This window comes from Festucalex cinctus, chromosome 15, assembly GCF_051991245.1.
Source record: "Festucalex cinctus isolate MCC-2025b chromosome 15, RoL_Fcin_1.0, whole genome shotgun sequence".
Taxonomy (NCBI): domain Eukaryota; kingdom Metazoa; phylum Chordata; class Actinopteri; order Syngnathiformes; family Syngnathidae; genus Festucalex; species Festucalex cinctus.
The window spans coordinates 12,247,561-12,271,979 of NC_135425.1; the positions used below are offsets into that span (position 1 = coordinate 12,247,561).

The 24,419-nt window shown below is 41.3% G+C and overlaps 2 protein-coding genes across 5 annotated transcripts in view; one reads left to right on the top strand and one right to left on the bottom strand.

The window, feature by feature from the left end:
• The window catches only part of bmpr1bb (bone morphogenetic protein receptor, type IBb), a 69,068-nt gene extending 68,088 nt beyond the window's left edge, over nt 1-980 (top strand). The window contains exons 11-13 of the mRNA XM_077496820.1: nt 306-481; nt 550-680; nt 751-980. Coding sequence (XP_077352946.1) covers nt 306-481; nt 550-680; nt 751-876 — 433 coding nt within the window. The 3' untranslated portion in view covers nt 877-980. The remainder of the gene's footprint in view (nt 1-305; nt 482-549; nt 681-750) is intronic.
• A 332-nt stretch (nt 981-1,312) lies between these two features.
• unc5cb (unc-5 netrin receptor Cb) overlaps nt 1,313-24,419 on the bottom strand; it is a 150,688-nt gene continuing 127,581 nt past the window's right edge. For 3 of the 4 annotated variants that reach the window (XM_077496816.1, XM_077496817.1, XM_077496819.1), the window contains exons 8-17: nt 20,832-20,888; nt 16,171-16,362; nt 14,962-15,324; nt 9,014-9,101; nt 8,737-8,908; nt 5,549-5,782; nt 4,727-4,876; nt 4,043-4,207; nt 2,642-2,820; nt 1,313-2,275 (exon numbers count right to left, since the gene is read on the bottom strand). In XM_077496816.1, the coding sequence (XP_077352942.1) occupies nt 2,116-2,275; nt 2,642-2,820; nt 4,043-4,207; nt 4,727-4,876; nt 5,549-5,782; nt 8,737-8,908; nt 9,014-9,101; nt 14,962-15,324; nt 16,171-16,362; nt 20,832-20,888 (1,760 nt within the window). In that variant the 3' untranslated portion in view covers nt 1,313-2,115. The remainder of the gene's footprint in view (nt 2,276-2,641; nt 2,821-4,042; nt 4,208-4,726; nt 4,877-5,548; nt 5,783-8,736; nt 8,909-9,013; nt 9,102-14,961; nt 15,325-16,170; nt 16,363-20,831; nt 20,889-24,419) is intronic. The other variant, XM_077496818.1, reaches the window with a different exon arrangement.

Consider the following 24,419-nt stretch of genomic DNA (forward strand, 5'->3'; position numbering starts at 1 on the left):
TGCCTTACTATACATGGTCTTTTTTGTTTTTAAATGTTATGATACATGGTTGTTTAAAATTAATAAATAAATCAGCGCTTTACTTTACATGGTCATTAAAAAAAAAACTAAAAAAAAGCCTTACTATACATAGTCATTTTTTTTTTAAACACGCCTTACTATACATTTGAACATGCGACAAGTATGAATAATTCCGAACATAAATGTGACATATTCCGACCAATTGGAAAGTCTGTCGAAGCACGACTTTCCGACCTCAGTGGAATACGGCGCTTAAGCTCCCTTTTTCTCTTCTCCTCCGCCAGCGACACCAACGAGGTGGACGTGCCGCCCAATCTGCGGGTGGGCACCAAGCGCTACATGCCTCCAGAGGTCCTGGATGAGACCTTGAACAGGAGCCACTTCCAGTCCTTCATCATGGCCGACATGTACAGCTTCGGCCTAATCATGTGGGAGATGGCTCGCCGCTGCATCTCGGCAGGTAACCTTTCAAAGATTTAATGTCTTTTATTCGTCACGTGATAATTGTTGGGTGTGTGACACGCAAAGGCATCGTGGAGGACTACCAGCTCCCGTATTACGACCTGGTGCCCTCCGACCCCTCCTATGACGACATGGAGAAGGTGGTCTGCGTCAAGCAGCAAAGGCCGGCGTTTGCCAACCGGTGGGCTACCGATGAGGTATTTGTGCACAGTGACAACACAAACACTAAAATGGGAGCCATATTTTACGGCTGATTTTCTTCTTCAGTGTTTACATCAGATGGCAAAACTGATGTCGGAATGCTGGTCGCACAAGCCGGCCTCTCGCCTCACCGCCTTGCGGGTGAAGAAGACGCTCGCCAGGGTGTTGGAGTCTCAGGATATCAAGCCCTGACACAAGAAAGAAACTTACTACGAAGACACATTGGACAACAGGATGAGTATACCCGACCTTTGTGTTGGTCCTACAGTGCTTTCTGTGAAAGCGGAGTGGCTCTCGAGGGGTGGGACACCGACTCCTCCCTTGAAAGCAGGATTTGTATGTGCAGTTTTTTGTACTGTTGATTTTGTCGAGCCAAAGAAGACGATGCTCAATGACCTCATTAGGATCATTTTCTTATGGGTTGTTATCAGGTGGATTAAATTAATTGGAAAATACATTTATGTTGCTTCCTCTTTCCGCAGTGTTTGTGAATGAGGATTTGGATTATATTTTAATATTAATTCAATCACTACACACCCTCCACTCCCTTTGCTCAGCCTTTGCTCAGTAAAGGTTGGGAAATGCTGATCTTGGGATGTCAATAGAAAAAAACAACAAAACCTCACACTTTTTTTGTCAGTGTTGCATATAAATATAATTTATTATTAGTCTTAAAAATCACATTTCTTACACTTTATACAATTGCGTTGTCAGATGAGACTTGAGCGCCTGGTGAGGATCCTCGCTTGCAAATCACACACGTTAGCATCACAAAGTCATACAACAACGGACCCCCAAATAAAACAAAAGCCATCCCCATAAGGATGTATAATACATGAAAAAAAAGTTTGCATAGACAGCTTTACCCCCCCCCCCCCAAAAAAAAACAAAAACATTTAGAAAAATTCCTAATATTGAAATGACAATTGTTCATTTGAATTGCATTCCCACTTTCAAGTGAACCTCACACATCTTGTGTCAAATATTTGGCAAAAGCAACTGGACTGTTTACATTTGGTCCTAGAAAAATAGATTTCTGTTTTGGACGTACAATTGCATCCATCTCTCCTCAGGGTCTCTCTTATCACAACGTACAAATAATCATAAGAAATATCTGCATCACCAACCCTCATTTTAGCCAAATGGTCAGATGAAAGACGGCGAACAATGACAGAAAACCAACAAAAGTAGTGCGGGAGGATACTGGCGCTGATTTCAAAAACAAAAGCATAAATGGGATTATCATTATTCAAATTAAATACTATGCTATCACCGAACATGAGTCCCTTTGCCGGGTTGCCATGGAGACGTTTCCTCTCCATGAGGTTTGTTTCTTGTGAATACGCCGTTTCCGTGGCGACGGGTGCCTTGAAGACCACAGAGGTGGACATAGGAGCCGCTGCGGTGTGATTTACCGTTGCCGTGACGACCTCAGTGCTCGTTGGCGGCGGGGAGGAGGCTGTCGTGGCGTCCCATCTCCTCCAGGACTTGGGCCAGGCGGCTCAGGTTGCCGTCGGGGAAGTGCTGCGCCTCCCACAGGTCCAGGATGACCCCCGTCGGGCTGGACTTGGTGGCAAAGTAGTTCAGGTATCTTGATGATGTCATGCAAAAAAACATGCACGTTAGCATGTCAAAGGAGTTTCCCCATTATTTGTTAGCATTAGCATTAAGAGAGCGGTGAAATTAGTTTCTTTGTCCGTCAAAATATTGCTTGACAGCCCATGTTCCATTTTTGAACAAGAAGAAGAGGAGATGGCTTTTCGCTGTGCAGCTGCTGCTTGTGATAAGCTCCGCCCCCCCCCCCGCTGTGCTCAGCACCCATTAACACACATACACCAAATCAAAGGCACTTTTTGATTGAAAGAAAAGCCTTCTATCTTATGTGTCTGTCTGTCTTGAGTCATAAAATCCTTCAAGTGACCATTACTGAATTAAGCAGGCACCCCCTCCCACACACCTGTCGAGGTTGAGCTTGTGCGCCAGCATCCGCCAGTCGTTGCCGCGGGTCTGCGGCGCGTCCAGGCTGCCGCACAGCTTCTGGCGGATGGAGACGGGGATGCGGAAGGCGTTGGGTCCCACCAACGTGGTGATGTTACTGGCCGGGTCCAGCAGGGACGTGTCGATGCTCTGTGAATCCTGTTGGTGTCAAAGTTTGCTGTCACACTAAACATAAACAACTGATATTTTGTATATTTAAAACAACCACATAGTGTTGCTAGTTAGCTTCATGCTAACATATACTGGGAAATGCAATGAATGGACTGGCTAAAAAAAACCAAATACATTTATGTGGCAGTTTTATAACACAAATTTGAACACAAACGTCAACAATCTGAATCTGCGTCACTTGCAGTGTAAATCCAGCTGAAAATCAAAATGGATATATTTCACTCAGACGTCTATAAAAAGGTGAAAAATGAGACGTTTCATTGCCTTCCGTTTAGTGATCGAGGCAGAGTGATTTGGACTAAATATAGCGCGTGGGGGGAAGATTAAGTGCTGCTCGTCTGTCTGCACGGGAGGAGAAGAAGAAGAAGAAGGCACTGCTGCGCTTCTTTGAAATATCATATAATTCATGTCATTACTGAAGAACAAAAGCACACAATTGCTCCTCCATCCTTTAAACGCCATTCGTGGGCCAATTGGGACTTCAGCAATGTACCTCTGTCTGTCTGTCTCACATCGATCCGTCTATCTTGTGAGACATCCATCCATCCACAATCTATCAATCCATCCATCCATCCACACTCTAGCATCCATCCATCAATCTATCACCCGTGCAGGCATCCATCCAAAATCTATCATCCGTGCAGCCATCCATCCATAGACTATTATCCGTGCAACAATCCATCCATAATCCATCACCCGTGCATCCATCCATCCATATCCCATCACCCGTGAATCCATCCATCCATATTCCATCACCCGTGAATCCATCCATCCATAATCTATCATCCGTCCATCCATAATTTATCATCCGTTCCTCCATAAACTATCACCCGTCCATCATCCATAATTTATCATCCGTCCTTACATCCATCCAGCCATAATTTATCATCCATCCATAATTTATCCGTCCATCCATAATTTAGCATCCATCCATAATTTAGCATCCGTCCATCCATAATCTATCATCCAGCCATCCATCATCCATAATCTATCACCCATCCATCCATCCATCCATAATCTGTCATCCTTCCATCCATCCATAATCTATCATCCATCCATCATTTCACATGTGCAGGTGTTTTTACAAAATATTACTCCTGAAAAGTGATTATTCTGAAGGTACAAGGATTGCACCTGATGACAACGATGTGTACTTCCATGTTTTCTAGCATAGACACGCGTTGCCTACCTCTGAAAGCGTGGTGTCCAGTTGAAAGATCTGACCTTCCCCCTCCACTTGGCGTACGCAAATCTTGCAGGTGAGGTCCACAGTGGCGGTGGAGAAACGCTCCAGAGTGAAGCAACAGTGGAGGTTCCTCTGCGAGCTGTCCCAAACTTGTTGGAAACAGAGTTCCTGGGGCGGGGGGGGGAAACTTTTTTCACAATCGTGGAAATGAGGATGAAGATTTGACACCAAGCTCCACCCACATTAAATGTAGTAGGCAAAAAAAGCTTAGATTGTTAGTATCTTTGTAGGTTACCATCTTCTGATTGGGGCTCTTGGGCTCATTGGGACAAATTTACTAGTAGGAGTCAAAATACAAACCCTGGACAAAATGTCTGACTTTTGGCCATGGCTTTTTGAGACTTTTCCATACGTCCTGCTGTGATTGATATTTCATGTTCATTGGGATCTTTTTCTTTCTTTCTATTTTACTTTGCTTTTTAACGTTCCAGGGGGCGCTACTGAGTTTGAGTTTTGAATGCCTAAAATAAGAACATATTCACAAATATACATGCACTTGCCAAAATTGGTGAGGTTTCAAACATGTTGAGGCCCACCAAAAGTTGACCAAATTATGGGGAATATAACAATGTACAAAAATTACAAGTCCTAATGAAATAACTCACAATATATATTATTTTTTTGCACCTGATACTTGGCCAGCAGTTTGCTCTTCCACAGCGTGTGAGGAACATCATGGATGGAAAGTCTGAGGTTGTGGGTGCTGTCGCTGAAGTTGAGCGTCTTTGGTTCGTCCAACAACTTGCCACCCATTTGCTTCTCCATTTGGAGGACTTCCTAAAATCACACCAACACACAAAGAGTGTACTTATTTGCTAGCATAGGACACATTAGCGTCGTCTCATATTTGTAACATTTGTGGATTTAAATGGAGAAATCTATCATCTGTTATTCACTGAAAAATGTTCTTAATTCACTATTTTTGAGCTAAGCCCAAAGTAATAAAAATATGACTGTTGGAATCCCCTCGCATATATTACTAAGTGTCTATACAGTAAATGCCAGAAGGTGAGTTGAATGGCTTAATAGCATTTGTGAAACGTGGTAGTGCATATAATTGTTTGCTCATGTGTGATGTCATGCAAGTTTGCGCTCGACTAACAGGCTAGCATGCTAATTAATGCTATTGATGAGTCTCATGTGAAGGTAGCTAAGTAAATTTTTACTAAGTCTTGATGACATCACTCAGATGTTAAAAAAGAACTGGGTCTTAAATTGAGCCTTGAGGTAGACCACAGTTGAGTAGTTACTAGTTTCTAAGCTACAACTGAAATTTCTTCAATCTTTCTTTAAACATATCCGATAATCAACAGCATGGAAGTTTTTTTTTTTTTAAACAAATACAGTTTTATAAGCTTATTGTGTGTTTTATCAGTGTTTCTTTTCCCTTATTGTCTTTGAATGTCACATAGCGGAAACATTTTCTAAACACAACGCAAATGCGCGCACCTTAAGCGCATCCTGCGTGTCGTCCAGGCAGTAGACCCGAATGTGGTACTCGGCGGCGGGGCAGGTGAGTGGCCCGAAGACGGCCAGCTTGAGACGCTTGGTGGTGGCGGCGCTGAGCGACTGACCCACCAGGCAGTACGTGCCCAGAGTCTCCGTCAGGATGTGGCACGCCTCCTCGTCCATCTGGATGTAGCACGGCGTGGTGAAGTTCTCCTCGCCCACCACCACCACGTCCTGCCGAGGAGATGGGCAAGTGTCAGACCGGCGTTGGGATGAAGCAGCATGTGGATGATTTTTCACAGCTTTTGTGCACTTATAGCTCAGCAAGACAGCAGCGCGATGTTCACAAATTGACATGTTGATGATGTCTATAAAAGCAGAGCACATTTAAACCTCACTAAATAAAGGAAGTGCACATTTTCTATGGTTTTTTCTTGATCTTTCCTCTCCACCCGTATATCCCATGGAGAGCAGCAGTGCGGCATTAAATGGGACTATTACCGGAGACGGAGGAGAAATTTAAGGATTCGATTGTGAGCTGGGCCGTTTAAGAGGCGCATCAACGGCGATCATTCGGCTCTTTAACTGCGCTGGGATGCCGACCAGGATCGTTCAATGGAGCTGGTTTGGGGGGGTGGGGGGGGCACCAACGTTCAAATGTTCCTTTGTTGTATGACTTCATTATCATCGCAGCGTGTGTGCGCGTTTGTGTGTGGGTGTTCAACAGGCAGATGAATATTATCTGGAATGCTTATTTGTGATTAATTGTGCCGGTATTTTACTATACTAGAAATGGTACTGAATCAATAAATATATATATTTTTTTAATTTATTTATTATTATGATTCATTTACCATACTACTTAACTATATGAAATCCATGATTATCTGCATAGTATTCATGCAAATAAAATAAAAATAAAGCAAAATATTACATACAAATAAATAAGAATTAAAGATACATTTATTCTACCTTTTATAAAATTAAAGTAATTAAAATATAAAAAAAAAACATGAATTAAAAAAAATCAAATAAATTAATAGTTAAAAAACATAAGTATTCTACTTTTTATAAAATAAAATAAATAATTATTTTTATGAATTAAAAAAAATCAAATAAAATATTGTTAAAAAAATTAATTCCGTCATTTATTTAATATATATAATTCATGCAAATTATATAATTTAGTAATATGACATCAATGTGGAGCGAAAGCTACCTAAAGAAGTTAAATTAAACAAACATTTTCATTAACGACATATAAACAAGAGTGCTTCGTTGCAAGACAATTTCTTTGAGTTTTTAGCGTTTATGTTAAATGCATTTCAAACAATATTATTGTATGGCCGTACAGAGGAAAGAATGAACAGTCACTTAGAAATGTTATTACATTTTTCTCAGGCTGGACAAATACTCCATATGTTAAAAAAAACTAATACTAAAATTAATACTAAGTCAACTGAAACCAAGTATTTAAAAAAACTAATACAAACCCACTCTAAAAAACAATAAAATTAATTATTTAAAAACAAAAATCAAAAACAAAATAAAAACGAAGTAGAATGAAAAATTACTATAACCCTTGTAGAGAGGCAAATCATCGCAGTATACTGGATCATGACGATTTGGAAATTGCATCTTCTGCGTAGCCCGTTTGATGAATACACTTTTTGACAGATAATCTATTAATTCTTGCAATATTTCACTGCGCTTCAACCCTCAATGGAAGAAAGAGAGCTCATAAAGTACAGCCGCTGGCACCGCATCGGACTGTAGCATCTGCATTTCCGACAGGCCCGAGATTTGATCAATGGTTATGACTTCCTTAAGAATACTGGCTACGTCCGAGTCGTTCATCTATGTCAGAGGCGCGCTGGAACCCCCCATAAAGTTACACAGCGGCGGCTGTATCGGCCAATGTGCCAAGACTTGTACGAGATGCAGTTTAATGGCGAGCTGACAGAAGCAATACAGTCAATCGGAAAGGCGGTGCTAAAACAAGTTTGGGTAACTTAAGTCGACAGCAAGCTACCATTGAAATTAATGCAAATGCTATTACACTATTCATTAATTAAGGAAAATAGCACTCTATCATATTAAAGTTTATAAAAACATATAGCAACAACATAATTAAATAGAATGTAAACTTTGTAAATCTATAAAGGGTTGCTAGCAGGGAGTCTTTACCCAATGCACGTGTAAATAAAAATGCACTTGAAGTTCACAAGTATACCTGGTGCATTTTTTGCCAAACTCAAGTAATTGGTAAGCTGTTCTTTTTTTTAGGGTGAGCTTGAAATGATAGTCAAGTGTTTTGGGGTGATAATCTGAGATATTTTCACAGCCAATTATTTTCACCAGCATTTTCAGTCAACTAGCAAAGGTTTGACAATCTCTTAAAGGTTGAAGGCCGCGTCCCCAGAAAACATGAATTTGATGGTGTGAGTGTGTAACAAAGAAGCAGTGCGGCTATATTCAAAAGATTATCACTGCTGCCCTTGACCACACACCTCAGCCTTAGCAGTTAATGACACGGCTTGCTGGCAAAATAAAATGTGCACGAACACAAAATGATGCATTCATAAAACAGACACAAGGACAGGATTTATGCACGGAAGGTATTTCATCTTTCAATTGGCGTGTAAGGGCTCAAAGTTAGCATTATAAAACGAGTTATGCGGTGTTTCTCAACTGCAGATGAAGGAGCCGTCTACTTGGGGCTCGCATAAACACATTTTTGGAAAACTGGGGGCTTCACACTTAATCTGACTCAGTTTCTAAACCTGTGAGAAGTTTTGACAATTGTTTCTATGAGAAGATGATATTAGAACAGCCTTTGAATTTAAATATATCCACCCATCCATTTTTTTGACTGCTTATTCCTCACAAGGGTCACGGGGGGTGCTGGAGCCTATCTCAGCTGGCTTTGGGCAGTAGGCAGGGGACACCCTGGCCGGTTGCCTGCCAATTGCAGGAATTTAAATATACTTTCTGTTTAATGATTTTACATTAATTAAAGTATTTTACTCAAGCAAATACTGGTTACAAGCTGAGTAGAAAACAGTAGAAAAAAATGAGCTTAATTGCGATTATTTATGGAATATTGTGTGATTTATTAGCTAAAAAAAAGTAATCATTTGACAGCTCTAACATATAATCCTCAAATATTCTAAAAACTTCTGTCATACCTCCCACAAGTTCTGCGGCGACTGGCTCTTGAGCTGGATCAACCAGTCCTGTTGGCCGTCGGACACGGCGCAGTGGTGCATGGTGAGCACCAGCGGCCGCGTCAACAGAGCGCCCGGCGGGCCACAGCTTACCACGGGGCTCAGAACCGCTTGCCCGTCTTCCACTGAGGGTCTGCAGGGGCACAGAAGGAATCAAGTTGCATGTTCAACATCCGCTGCTTTCAAAAACTGCAAAGCCTAAGACCCTGGATTGCGTTTGTGTTGTCTGATTTCCTACCTCAAGCTTTCTTTCCTCTGGACGGTCACGTACATTTCATACACGCGACCCTGTGGGATGGCTCCTGCCGGGATAAGCAGACTCACACCTGGAATGTACAAACACATAAACAAAATGTATTAGTTTCACAATTAAAAGCAGTTCCCAGCTATGTGTGTCAAAAGGCTTTGCTTGTTTCAAAAAAAAAAAAAAAAACTTGACACCAATTACTACTTTCCTATTAGCCATGGCTTTGGCGGCATCTTGTAGCGTTATGAGAAGACCACAAAAACAGTAAATGGGTTAGTTCAGAATGGATTCCATATTGGGGAGACGCAAATTGGTGAATTTGTGAATAGGAAACAGGCAGGTTTCACCAGATTGTCACAATAATAATACTAATAATACTACTAATAATAATAATGATGACAGTGATAATCATCATCATCACAGGGACAGGACAGTTGAGTTTATATGATATATAAACTATATCATATAAACTCAACTGTGGTGTCCCTCAAGGCTCAATTTTAGTCCCAGTCATTTTTTAACCTTTACATGCTGCCACTTGCTGTCGTCATCAAGAGACTTGGAGCAAAACAATACTGTATTGTAATAAAGGTTTAGAGACAACTTGAGACTATTTCCGGTGACATTAATTCCTCAAATTCTGGGAAAAAATATTTTGAAATATGAAGACAATTCCATAGCACCTTTCAGCCATAAATCAACAATAACTCAAAGTAAATGAAAAATAAAGTTCCTGCTCAAAGATGTACTTCACCATATAGACATGTGGAAGGGATGTGACATTTCATTAGAAAATCGATGATCTCTCCCCTCGTCAGTGGATTCTCATATTGCTGCTCGCAGCGTGATTTACATTTTTCCATCTCACATTGATTTCATATGATGTCTTGTCAAAAAGGTCTTTGAAAGGATTCCCTCATGGGCACGCAAACACACACACACTGCCTGTGTCGGATAGCGCATTGATTACCCCATGTCCTTGAAGTGAACTTTTCACCCAAAAAAAAAAAAAAAAAAAGTGACAAGTCGGCTTCTCGTCCTGGCCAGCAAACTAATCACAACTCAGCCATGGGGACCTCATTGCAGCAAAGTTTTAAAAGACAGGTATTCTTCTCCCCTCGACAACTCCCTTAACGATATTTCATTACCTTCAGTCTCTAACTTTTTGGTTCCTGGAACTTCTTACAACTTTCCAAGAAACACCCTCATAATCTAACACCAGTTTAACATTACTACATGTAGTCCTCTTATCTAACGAATTTAGATTTATTTAGACAAAAAAATTGTATGTTAAGAGAATAAAGTTGTAATATTATGATATTTACTACCACTCTTATCTGCTGACACCCGCGTCACTCACCACAAACACAAAGTCACAGATACTACAGTACAATGTGAGTATGGCCATATAGATCTGAAAGGAACCAAAAAAAAAAAACACCTGCACGGTTGCACCTCAGACGCATATTATTATGTGTAATAATTAAGGGTGTCACGATTTCGATTTTTTATCGAAATCGATCGAAATTACGTCACGATTTCGAGCATCGAAATAGAAGAGAGGACACACGATTCGATGCCCCCCCCCCGCGCCCGCCGCCACCGCCGCCACCGCCGCCACCGCCGCCACCGCCACCTCCCAGGAAAGCAAATGAGACGCAGCCATTCAGCTACTAGCTAACGGCACTTGTTAGCTGACTTCTCCTGCAGTCATGATGGCAAGCGCGGACAGACACAGCAATGGTGCTTCAAGCCGCTCCCGCTTCTCTCGTCACCAGTTTGGAAACATTTTGCGTTCCCGGTGAGTTATGTCGACAACGTTCACGTTGTCGATAAAAAGACCACAGTTGCAAGATATGCTATGTGCGCGTACTGTACTCGGCCACGGTGTTACGCCCGGCTCGTCAAGGGGAAGGGAAGTAACACAATAACAGAAAATATAGAGTAGATAAACACGGGTCGACTTTAACATCTGAGTAGTTTTAATTGAAATTTCAGGCAGGGGTTTGACAAGGGAGTGAAAGTGGAAGGTGAACAAATAATAACCGCATTTGACAGAACTGACAGAACGGAGGAGAAACAATAACTAATAGGGGTATAATACACGGATACACAATAGCGTCGCGCTGGCACAGTCGTCCAATCGGAGTGTCGCGCTGGCACAGTCGTCCAATCGGAGTGTCGCGCTGGCACAGTCGTCCAATCGGAGTGTCGCGCTGGCACAGTCCTCCAATCAGAGTGTCGCGCTGGCGCATTCAAACTGAATGGCCCGAGCCGCCAGCCGTAACAACGGGAAACACGACAAACGTGACGGGACATTTACGCAGGCATCACAAAGATTTAGATTTATCAAATTCAACTAGAAGTGGGAAAACAACGGTCCAACCAACTATTTCATCCTCATTTACAGTGAAACTTCCACACACTTCAGCTCGCGCGAAACGCCAGATCCATAGGTCTATTTATAGCAGCAGACCTGCAGCCTTGGAAAACGCTGGATTCAAACATTTAATTAGTGTACTTGAACCACGCTACAGTATGCCCAGCAACTGTAAATGTTGGGATATAGTTTGTTCAGGCTGTATTTGTTCCATGACTTTGGATACAATATATTTTTTGTTGTTGTTGCACATTGCACATTATTTTAAGAGGAACGCACAGCACACTGTTGTAACCAAAAACAGTCAATAGATGGCAGGCACCCACTGTGACTTTTTGTTTTTGTTTTTGTTTTTTTATTTTTTATTTTACACTTCAGTAAGAACAAGACGGTTAACTTTATATTGTAAATAAATTCTTTGAATTTGATCATTCCTGCCTAATGTCAATTATCATATATTACATAAATTTACACAAAAATAATATGGAAATTGCATCACCTATATGTAGCCGATCTTTTGAAATAAGATTTACTGTACAATGAATAGAACCAATGATCATAGACTAGCCTTAGCCTACAGAAGCATATGCCTCTGTGTTATAAAGTGGGGGAGCGGAGAAAAAAAAAAAAAAAAAAAAAAAATCGAAAAAAAAATCGAATCGTGACCCCAAAATCGAAATTTAAATCGAATCGTGGAGTTGGCGAATCGTGACACCCCTAGTAATAATGCACAATACTATATTAACCTATGGGATAATTGTTTGAATACTTAATTCTAAAAGCAGCCAAAGCATACTGTAGTTGATTTAGTCATGTGCTGAAGTCACTAGTCCCCCGGAGTCCTTTGGTCTTAGAAAAATATAGGATTTTACTCCTGTCACAATGATTGTTTTGTTAAAAAAAAACAAAAAAACAACTGCTTTCATGGAGGGTTGTCGGCTTTAGATGAAGATGCGTTACAATCATATTAGCACTTTTTGGCCCAAAACGTAAATTGTTTAGTATGTTTGCTTTATTGGTATGTTATTCCCCGTTTGTAGGTATGCACTTTATTAAAATGTTACAACATACTGATACAAATTATTCTGCGGACCCTCAAGCTACAACTCATGGATCCCCAGGGGGTTTGCGGACCTGAGTTTGAGGATCACTGACTTTTGCACATGAAAAGATCAAAAACTCAAGTATTCCTCCGGTTGCGTTTGTGTAACATGACGAAGCGGCGTTTCCAAAACACAGCTGAGAACAATTTAGCAGGAATCAAAATGAAGAAGCCGAGAACTTTGAGAAACAGGAGGAGACACCGTATCCTTTAATGTCGCAGCTCGTTTGTCTGCGCCTGACAGCGTCGGCGTAAAAAAAACAGACGGCTCGCGTTTGAAGCGAGGACAGGCGAGTGCACGGAAAAGCTGCCTGCCGGCGTGCCTCTGTGATCCTTCACTTCCACACTGCGCACCTTTGCGAGAGTCATGCTGATCGCTTACATATGCCACAGCGGGGTCATTTCAAAGGTTATCATGGTTGAAATCATACAAAGTGTCAGTACACACATGGACAAAATGATGCTGGCTGTTGATAGTTTAATCCATACTTTGATGTACAGCTAAGGAGCATTTGGTTGGTTGCAACTAAGGGCCTGTGGAGAGATGGTCGGATAGTCAGATGGATGGATGGATGGGTGGGTCATTACATGGCTGTTGGCAGGATGGTTGGATCCACCATTGATGGAGTGAATATCGTATAAACAAGCAGGTAGGTGATTAAACCATGGTTGGATCCAACCATGGGAAGACTGATTGTTGGTTGATGAATAGGTAGATGATTGATTGATTGTATGAGTTGGTGGACAATTGGTGGGTGGTGGTGGATGTCAAATGTTTGGATGATGACAGGTGCATAGATGGTTCGACAGAATGATGGGTGGTTGGTATGTACTTGGATCTTGGATGTATGTAAAATTGTTGGATGTCAGGGAGAATGGGAAGGCCTATGGATAGCTGTACCAGCGGGTTCATTGGCGGATGGTTGGATCCAACCGTGGTTGGGGAAAATACTGGATGAATGGGTTATACGTACAGGCTGGAGGGTAACATTGTTCCAATCAATCGCAAGAGGTTTTCTTTGTCTTAGAAGACGTTTGGACTCTCAACCAGAAGGTTTCATCAGTTCATGCAACAGGGCTTGGTTAGGACTGCACCAGCATGAAGTCTTCTTGGACACGAGGTGGAAAGTCTTCTAAGACAACCAAAACAGTCCAGGTGGGATCAATCTAATACCCTAAGAGGTGGCAAATCCAGATCCAGAAAGTAAAAACCCTGCCACAGTTGTTTGGCTTTAGCCACTGGTGCTCACTAGCTAGCTAGCTCCCTAGCAGGTAAACAAGCACCATGGGAGCTAGCTAGGGAGCTAGCTAGCTAGCACCTGGGGCTCAAGCCAAACTGTGGCAGTGTTTTTACTTTCTGGACCTGGATTTGCAACCTCTGACTAAAAATGAAATGACCTGGATGAAAGAGCTAAGATGATAAGATAAAAATACAAAAACCAGGACTTACAGGAGGTTATACAATCACTGGAATCTACTACTTGTAAGAAGATTGTTTCTAAATTGTACAAGGGCATAAGATCGTCAAAGGTGGAAAACACAGATTACATAAGGCGGAAATGGGGAAAAAAAAAGCAATGTTGTGATTGATAGTAGATCATGGGAGAGGATCTGTCACTGGCAATGGAATACAACTGGGTCGAATGTTTAGCGAGAATTCTGCTGGAAGAATGTTATGAGAGCTTTTATTACACCAATCCAAAAAAGATATTGAGACACTGGAGATGCCTGTTGGAGAGACTGTGGGACAAATGGTGACCACTCTCATATTTTTTGATCCTGCCATGTTATTGAACCTTACTGGAGAGAGGTACATACACACATCGAGAATGTATTTGGTGAGACAATTCCCTTTGAGCGAGAATGTATGTACTTATGCGATTTGAAACAGGTCTACGAGTGACAGAAAATTGTTTAATATACTCATAGCGGCCAGTAAAAAAAATCTATTACAAGAAAATGGTTAAAGGCGGTTCCACCAACTGCGGAAAAATGGATAAACATTGTGCATGATATATATGTCATGGAAAAATGTCATGTCGTATTCCCTCAGGGTTGACTTACGACAAATTTTACCGGATGTGGTCCAAATGGACTGAGTATGTGAAATCAACAAGGTCTGATTTCAACTGACGCAACATTAGGTTGAAAAGATCTTTTCTCCTTTAAACGCTTAGTCGGTGAAATAGGTTAATTGTGCTCCCCGTTCCTTTTTGCTAATTGTTATATATTATTATTATTTTCTATGTTGTTATTGTAAATCTTTGCAATTTTCCAATAAAAAGAAAATTTCAAAAAAGAAAGAGCTAATATGAGCATCTGAAATGGTTAGCTGTTGGAGAGAGCAGGAAGGCCTATAAATGGATCCAACTACGGGTGGGCCAAATATTAGGATGAACACACTGATTTAACCTCAAAACAACCAAAGTGTAAGCTCCTCATCACTGTGTACTGCACCTGAGTTTGGGACAATGAGGTGTCCGCCCTGCGAGCTGAAGGATCCGACGGCGGTGCAGGAGGGGTCCCTGGATCTCAGCAATGTCTGCGTCTGCGTGCGGCGACCGATCGTGCCGTCGCCATTGTCCAGCAGGCAGTGCGGCAGCTTGGGCGAGAGTTTGGAGGAAAACTCGCCTCCCAGGTCGTCCTGCGGCGTCACCAGGCCGGACGAGTTGTACACCTTAATCTTGAGGTTAGGTAGAGGGTCTATCAGGGGAGAATTGGTCATTGGGATTTTGTCAGCCACGTCGTGCAGGGCGTAGACGGGGCCACGGTACATGGCGGCCGCCGAGGTCAGGTCAGGGGGTGCCGTGAGGAGATCGGCTGGGATGAGAAGGGAAAAAATGAGACCATAAGAAGACATTTGTTTTGGTGGCAAATATCAAAACGACCTCGAGGAAATGAAGCTGTGGCCTCAATCAGCAGGACTGCTGCCCGCCTGCTTTCACTCGCTCGCTTTTTACTCATTAGGGAAGTCAAGTCTGCCACAACACAAAATTACTCAGTCTGAGGAGCTAAAGGCACAGCTGGGATTCATGAGTGCCAGATGGCAGCGCTAAGATTCCGTTTAGCCGCCAGGTACAAGGATGAATGTTTCTCGTCTGGGCTGAGGACATGCCGCTCTGCCACTTGCTCTTGTTTGCTTTAAGATGTGTGCAAATGAACAGATGACTCTTCAAGAAGACACTTTGCAGTGTAGTTGGTGTTACATTTTAACAGTTACATTTTACATTTAAAGGTTAGACAAGAGAACATGGCTAAAGATACTAAAGTATGACTAAAGATAATTAAGAACTTCAGAGCAAATGATTACCTCAACTAATGTCTTGAAACTTTCTATGAGAAAAAAAAAATAGCTTGGGAAGTTAAACACTTTATATCACCAATTCACCAATTCCGGTCCTCGAGGTCTGGAGTCCTGCAGGTTTTAGGTGTTTCCACCCACTAGCACACCTGATTCATATGATCAGTTAATCAGCATGCCTCATAACGATCCTGATCTTTAGTGTCAGGTGTGTTGGTAGGTGGAAACATCGAAAACCTGCAGTACTCCGGTCCTCGAGAACCGGAATTGGTGAAACCTGCTTCGTATCATTAATTTGTTTCTTAAAATGTCTCTGGTCTGAAGAATGGGTGGCAAGCAGACGTAACAGTCACGTTAGGCCGCACCTTTACGCGCCGTCTTGATACTGACAGGCTGGAAGCCTCCGTTGAGGGCAGACGAGTCCAAGATGTCCGAGTCAAAGTCGCGGTGATTCTTCCGGTAGATGAAGAGCGCCACCACCACGGAGATGACCAGGCACATGATCACGGCGATGACAATGCCCACGTAGAGGGCCACATCGTCCGTGGTGGGGGCCACTGCAGAAGGGAACAAAGAGAGGGAAGAAATAAAGATTAAAAGCTGCGACTAGCCAGGAACGAACCCATTGACGCATTGCTCAGCCCAAATTTGATGTTAACGGTAATCTCTATTTGGTGTCATCCATCTGGCTTTGGGTTTATTTTGGCAAATCCGTAGTTGGAGTTTGTCAATGTACGAGTCCTGTGACTTTCTGTTCAATTTCGAATCCTCGAGGAAATTTTGTGCTTCCAGTTATGAAAGACATTTGCACTCAAATTTGTGAAAATAGTCTCTGTTTTCCAAAAAAGGCAACATAATAAAATACAGCGACTCCAAGAGGACCTTGCACACTGCTTGGTATTTGGGGCCCTAATAATAGCTACTTCAATATGTTAAGCCTTTAAAAGCAAACTAATATCCTGGTAAGGATTGAGACGGATATTAATAACCATGGAAAAATGAACACAAAATATGCCATTATTGCCTTCATTTTGCAGGGTGTGATTGTTTCATTCATGGCAAAGGCGATGATGATATTAAAGCATTGTGGCGCATAATGGCGCTTTCACACCACACTTCTTTTACGCTGCGTCCACCACAGGGTAGGGCGGAGGGTGGATGACTGTTAGTGGTTCCCGTGCAACCGAAAAGGAAGCGGCCCGGTGCCTTTTCGCCCAAGAGCAGTAGACGACAAAAGGTATCAGGGAATGGGTTCACAGTAGGACCTTAGGGAGTTCAGACTTTCCGTGAGCTACAGCTATTTACAGTAGAGAACGCAAGGTGTACTTTAGGCTTCGTCAAGTTTCTCACTTTTTTTCATTGCAGCTTAAGATGTCACCAAAATATTTAGACGTTTTCACTCTAAAATCACTTTGCCACTACCTTCGAGTGGATGCGTCTCCTAACGTCACAAATCAGAATATTTAGACTTCTTAAATTAATAATGAAAATGGTTCAAAACTTTTCATTTCCTTTATGTTTTGCGGTCTAACAAAACTACGCAGTGCTAATGAGCGACGCTCAGAAGCGACGTCGCAGCTTCTGAGAACCGGGTGATACGGATGTTTTGATCTCCGGGTGTCGCGGCTCTGAGGCCGACCGGCGTCATTGTTGTGACACAGCGCAGATAACACGGCACGACGTCACCAGCGTTCCTCACAGAAACTTTCATCTCCGCTGGATTTCTGTCCGAATTTCAGTTGTCGAAAACTCCATGATTAGAAGGTGACGAAGAAGAAGAAGAAAGACGACGGGGGTGCCTGAGCGAAACAGGCGCTCATTATGGATCCGACCTTTTAATGGACGCCTGCTGACGGCCTCGTCTCTCTTTGGTGTGTGTGTCCTTCACTGTCACCCGGTTGTCAAATGAGATGAGTTTCTTTATTGTAGGCAGCTTAGTAGAAGACTGCATGCGTGTGATGATGGAAGACTTCAAGAAACAGCCTCAAAAGAGTGCATAGATGCAAACGTGGAGTGCAAATGTATTTGGTAAGAAATACGCATGTACAAATATAATGGTAATTGGTTCGGCAGCCATTTTGAGCAATTAGGGCCATTGTATTATTTGTTTCCTTTCTGTAATTAATAAAAAAACATTAGCTAGCCAATGTAAAAATCCACATTATGAGTGTTTGTTCTATTGTGTGCGTACTCTCGGAAAAAGTCATCACAGGAAGACTATTACTTGCTCATTATGCATAAGGAACATTATAAAACAGTTCCGATCAAGCAACATATTAATTCACACGTGTTCTATAACGTTAATATGGCATAGTGGTTAGCTAACATTGTTGTGGGCAAATTTCCAGGAATAACATCTGATTTAAAGTAGTAATGGTTGTCAACAAAGACAAGAAGAAAAGCCGCAAGTTGTCACCTCAAATTCCCAGGTGTTCTCATTTGACTAAATGACACTCCAAAAATGCTAACTCAGCTAACGAGTACAAGTCATAGTAGCGTGACATGACCTGCCATGAAGTGGACTAACCATGTCGCTCTGTGAAAATAAATGTAAAACATGCGTTTCAATTTTTGTCAAAGTTGAAGCTAACACTTTGGCTAGTTAGCATGACGTTCTAACAGCTAACTGAGCGGGTTAACGCTATTGTGTTCTGAACTATTTGTTGGTGAACCCGACTGACTAATTGATTAAATAAACAAACTAACCAGAATGTATTGTTGCTTCTTATTGTTAATTAATAAAGGGCGCCTGAGGAACTGTTGTAAAAAAGAAATAATCACACCGGTTGTTGTGATGAATGTACTTCATATTGTCACAGTTGTGATTATACTGCACAACATCACCAACTCAAGTGTGATATTGCCTAATTAAACAACATTCATTTTATCATGACATATTTTTTAATTAGCAAATAGAGTGAAATGTGGAAAAAAACACACCCCTGCTCTGACAGTAGCTACACCCTAATACATTATAGCATAAAGCATACAGTACAGTAGTTTAAGGTGCGTGCAAATTAGCCAGTAGGTGGCAGCAAATGCCATAAAAGCTAACAGACTGTGCCTAAATTGGCCTGCAAGGAGAATGACACTGCATGTGTGTCCCTGTAAGAGTCTTCCTGCACAAAATGCGGACAAAAGGGCAAGAAAATGCACCTCAAAGTGCATCAGGCTCGTGAAATCCAGCATGACTGTCGCAGAACCAACATGACAATGACTAAACTCCACAATTAAGTCAGCTGAAAAAAATGCATGTTTTTTTTTGTTTTTTGGGGTTTTTTTTGAGACTTGGAAGTCTGAAGTGTCAGGATAACATCGTCATCCTCATCCTAATCCTTCCGCCGCCACAGACGGGAACCGACAGCCGAGCGGGGAGCCGAGTGATGAAAGCGGGAGAATGTAATTTCACTTCTCCAGCTTCCCTGCGGTTATTTAATGTGCAAACCCATCCCCCTCCCCCACCGTGGAACAATCTTCCGTCCGCACTTTGATGATAAAGGCAGCAACCTGCTAAGTGTACGCATTAAAATGTATCACTTAGATGAATACATCCCTTTGAACATGAGCCATTGTCAGTTTGCAGAAAAAGTACAAGGATTGGAAATGAAAAGGGATTATTATTATTATTATTATTATTATTATTACTGTTATTATTATTACGACGACACAGACACATAAAATTAACTTCCGGATGAACCAACAGCCTACTGAGCTTTTTGGGAAGCAACAAGGTAAAGATAGACCACCTATCACCGCTGTGACAAAATAAGGGATTAAAGAAAAGATGAAATATGCATTTTAAAAAGGTAATTATTCTGTGAAAGGGAAAAAAAAAAAAAGAGAGGATATGGCATGGTGAATTTGCTGCTATTTCCTTTCCAATTTTTGCTTTCTTGGGAACAGGCCCAGCCTAGCTCCAAGCCACCAACAGAGAAACTTGGCATCAGGTTGAAATTATGTAAATTTGCCTCACTGTGATGTCACAATCTGGCAAACGTCGGAGCTCCTTGCTCGCCGCTGTTTTCAGAAATCGCCATCTCTCAGGAGATTTATTGGATCATGTACCTTCACAATTGATGCATGAGCAGCCACTCCAGAGATCCAACTATTTGTATACACGCTGTTAAAAGCAATTTTCCATAATAAGCCCCCTTTAAACAAGTCACAGCAGATGAATGTGAGCGTGAATGTGCTTCACAGCACAATTCTATATCGACTTTTCTCCTGCATAAACGACATCGTTTGGAAAAAAAGCAATCAAACAGCGGCCTTCAACAAACGAAGGGTCGGCACCCGGGTCAGTTTTTATTGGGCCGCCGATTGTCAGCGTAAAAACGCTGTAAGCGGTTTTATTGATCTACACGCAGGAACATCATTTCACTGCAATTGGCTTTTTGATTCATGTCTGTTGTGGATATTACGGCTGCACGTTATATATTTTGGCCTTTGCTTAAAACAACCACAAGACCGAAGTTCGTAAATAAAACAAAAGGTGCCTAAAAACACTAATTGAAACTGGTAAACGCCTCACTCAAATCTCAATCATTTGTAAATTTAAATAAATAAATGAATATATTAATAATTATATATATATATATATATATATATATATATATATATATATATGGAAATATTAAGTTTCATGCAGAAAATAAGCAGGCTTGTTAGCAAATTAATTGTAATAACTTATTTTTTATATACCTGTATGTGGTTTGCATTATACATACAACCATATACAGGTATAAAAAAATGAAATTATAATTGATTTTCTAACACATCTGCTTAATTTCTGCATGAAAATTAATATTTGCTTACATCCCGCTAAATCAGATTTATCAAAGTTTGATCAAAAAAAAGTTAAAAAAAAAAAGAAAAAGAAAAAAAAAGTTAGATAAAAAGTTATGAAACCTATCGTATGTACAGTAAATGGCTCTTTCTTTTTGGTACTGAGAAGTATGGAGAAATGCATGAGGAAAGACAAGACATGGCAACGAAAATGATAAATGAAAGTAAAAGAGGAACTCACATGTATTTCCCATATCAAGCTTGCCTTTAGCCTCAGCTGACTTCTGATATAAGGAACCTTGAGGAAGAAAGGGAAGGAATGGGCGGGAGAGTCGAGGGGGGTGGGGTGGGGGTGGGGAGTTGGAACATGGCAGGAGAGAGGGATGATGAAAATCAAATTTAAGCCAACAGAAAAACAAACGCAACAAATGAGACAGCAACAAAGTCATGAGTAGGAAAAATGACACAGGGGAAGCCATCCTTCTTGATTTGGCCCCTCCCTTCTCCGTCATGGAGACCGATGGAGAGAGGCTGAGGGAACGCAGTGGTTCGAGTGAGGGAGTGACGCCATCCATCAAGCCGGCTTAGAAGCGCAGCGAGAGTGGCAGCGCTAGCACAGAAGTCAGCAGCCGTACTGTCACCGGTATCCAACAGAAGCCAAAAGTAGAGATCCAGACTGGATTTATACAGCAGGTCCAAGTGTTCAATTCTGATTTAATAACTGATTTTATTTTTTACACATCTAATATTATTGCGGGTATAAGCACACTGTTTAGCTGCGCAAGCAAGCCAGTCACAGCTTGTAGCTGGCGTGTAGCAGTTAGCTTAGCATCTAGCATTCCCCAGTGTGCTCGAAGCCTTTTTCACACCAAAGCAGATACGATGACATCATAAAAACACACAATGCACATTAATTAACATTTTACAATGTAAATTAGACCTGGATTTAAAAAAACAACAACAAATAATCGATATCAAATTGATTTTCCTTTTTGGGGAATTTATTTATTCATAAAACCACGAATCGATTAATTTAATATCTCTTTTTTCCTCCATAAATTCATAAGAAAATAGAATTTTTAAGGCCATTGTTTTGTATCTTACAGTTTTTCTTGAAATTTTCTGTTTATATGAATTTAAAAGTATTTTCTTACATTTATGAAAGACATGACATACTGCACTTTAAGACAATTCTGAATATTTTTAATTTAAATTTCCAATTATTTAATTAAAATGATATTTTCATCTCATGCTTGCTGATGTCAATGTTCATGTAACACTTCAGTGATTATAACACTTGTTACGTTCATTAATAAACTAAATCAATTAACCAGTTACTGCCTCTGCAAAATTTAAACTGAAACGTAATGTTTGCAGAGTTTTTATGCTGTTTTATCACGTTTTTATCATATTCAATATCAGATTGAATTGAAGTGAATCAAATTGAAAAAAAAAAAATCTAAATCAAATCTAACTGAACTCTTGTGAATCGAAATCTAATCGATTGATTTATTAATTTTGCATTGTAACCCGAGATTTACACCGGTTGCGGCTGCGGTGCGGTGCGTCTTGACTGCGTGCTCCAGACGCGTCAATTTTTTTGGCCAACTCACACCGGGAGCCGGTGTGAGTTGGCACAGCTGTGGTCCGGCAGCTCCGTCGCCGACCACTTCCCCCCCGCGTCTCGTGTGACCGCGCGCAATCATGTGGCATTAAAAACAGCGACAAACACAGAAAGTCAAGCTCAACAGAGAAGCAGAAAGAGAGGTGGACTTTTATTATTTTGTGGCTTTCCACCTCCAACATAAACCTCTCCTCGTCCATGTTCGCTGGTGTCTAAACCGTGAATGAGCACCTTACACGTTAACTCCAGGCCCGACTACGCCCACATCACGTTTTGCTAACATGCTTGCGAAATAGGAGCTGGCGAGTGTTTTATTTTGAAACGTAACCGGAAATTTATTTTGAAACCGCGTCGGTCTTCCTGTCCCGCTCGATGTGTTTTGTGCTAGTTTGCCATTTGCCGGAGGCCGACCGATGCGGCGTCCGGCAAAAATACAAAATAGGTCTATCCTTGCGGAAGGGCTGCGGCACGCCGCAGCTGAGACACAGTCGACACGCAACGCACACGCAAGCGGTGTAAACTGCACCATTTGAATGAATGGAATCTAATTGCTTGCGTCGCCGGAACGCACCGCAGCCGCATCCGGTGTAAATCCCGGGTTAGTGCCTTTTTCCACAAAAACAGCATGTGGGCTACAACTGCCTTTTCCCCTTCATTTCTAATTTAAATAAAATCGATTTTTGGATATTAAATATTGATTCGATTCTATTAATAAATGAGAATCTCGTTTCTTTTATGAATCGATTTTTTGGCACACCCCTACAGTGAACACTTGAATAGCTGTGATTTGTCACACGCAAACCCATTTATAGACAATTCTAAACCTTTTTGAAAGGCGTCCGTCACACGACTACCATTTCTACCTCCTGTAGAGGACTGATTTTGCCCAATACTTGATTCCGATTTCTCCTCTTGACACTGCCAGGACAAATAATCCCAATTGTGTCACTTGAGAGTAAATTGGAATTGTGTAACCCGGACCCGCAGTGTAAATCCAGCCCAAGTGAGTCAGATAAGCAATGACGTTAGCTTGAAAGAAGTCAGCTTGAAAGATGAGGGAGGAAAAGTATTGGAGACAAATCTAGCAAAAGAGACAAGCCCAGGCATCGCTATGTCTGCGTTAACAATTCACAGTAAAGATTTCTTTGCCGATGCCAGCAAAAGATGGAGCAGGAGGGCTTCCTGCCAGGCATAGTGCACCACTACACATAATCTTCGGCCTCTCAGGGGCCGTCCATAAACAACTACACAAACAATGTTGTCTCTATCAGTGAGGCAGAGAGCCACGGGGAGATGAGCGACAAAATCAATGAGGTGATAGATGACGACCACTTGCTGGCGTAATCAGCAAACGTGGAGGCCTTCCCGGCCAGCCAATCACAGCAAACCAACAAGCATTTCAACAAGTTGTGGAATAAAACAAAAGACTACTACAATAAAGTGAAAGTACTCACCCTTTGATGGAGTACCCTGGTTTATAGGTACTGCATGAATTAATACATATAAATCTATTTATTTATTTACATCTGTTTTAATGGGTCATCTCGAAACTACAATGGCATATTAGGGCCACGTATATAAATATATATCATATTAGAGGAGGTGTAATATTCAGAGAAAAAAAAACACATTTACAAGAAATAAACCCACAGATTTGTGACATAAAAAAAAAAAAAACTACAAAATTTACGAGAATTAAACTCCATTATGTTGGAACGTATTTGCAAGTGTTTGAACGTACTGGTGAGTATCTTTAAACGGATCTGCGAGTGTACTTGAACGTCCTCACAAATACGCTCAAATGTACTCGCCAATCAAAAATGTTTACTCCACATTGACAGTTCCACGCTTGCATATAGAGGTGGGAATCTTGGGGCACCTCACGATTCGATTGCGATTACGATTCAGAGGCTACGATTCGATTATAAAACGATTATTGATTTCCCCCCCAGGCAGCAGAAAAAAAACAATGTATTTTTGTGCTTTTAATGTTTCGTACATTAGTTACAAAAATAGTACAAAAGTCCTCCCAGGCCTACATAAACTACTATTTCAGTATCAAGTTAACAGTTCAAAACAGTAAATAAAATACTCAAGTCCTCATTCTGTAACAACAGCTTTTAAGTATATTCAGTCTTCAACAGAATAAAACATAGCATTGAGCAAAAATATATTATTTTTATCCACTCAAAAGTGCATTGAGGT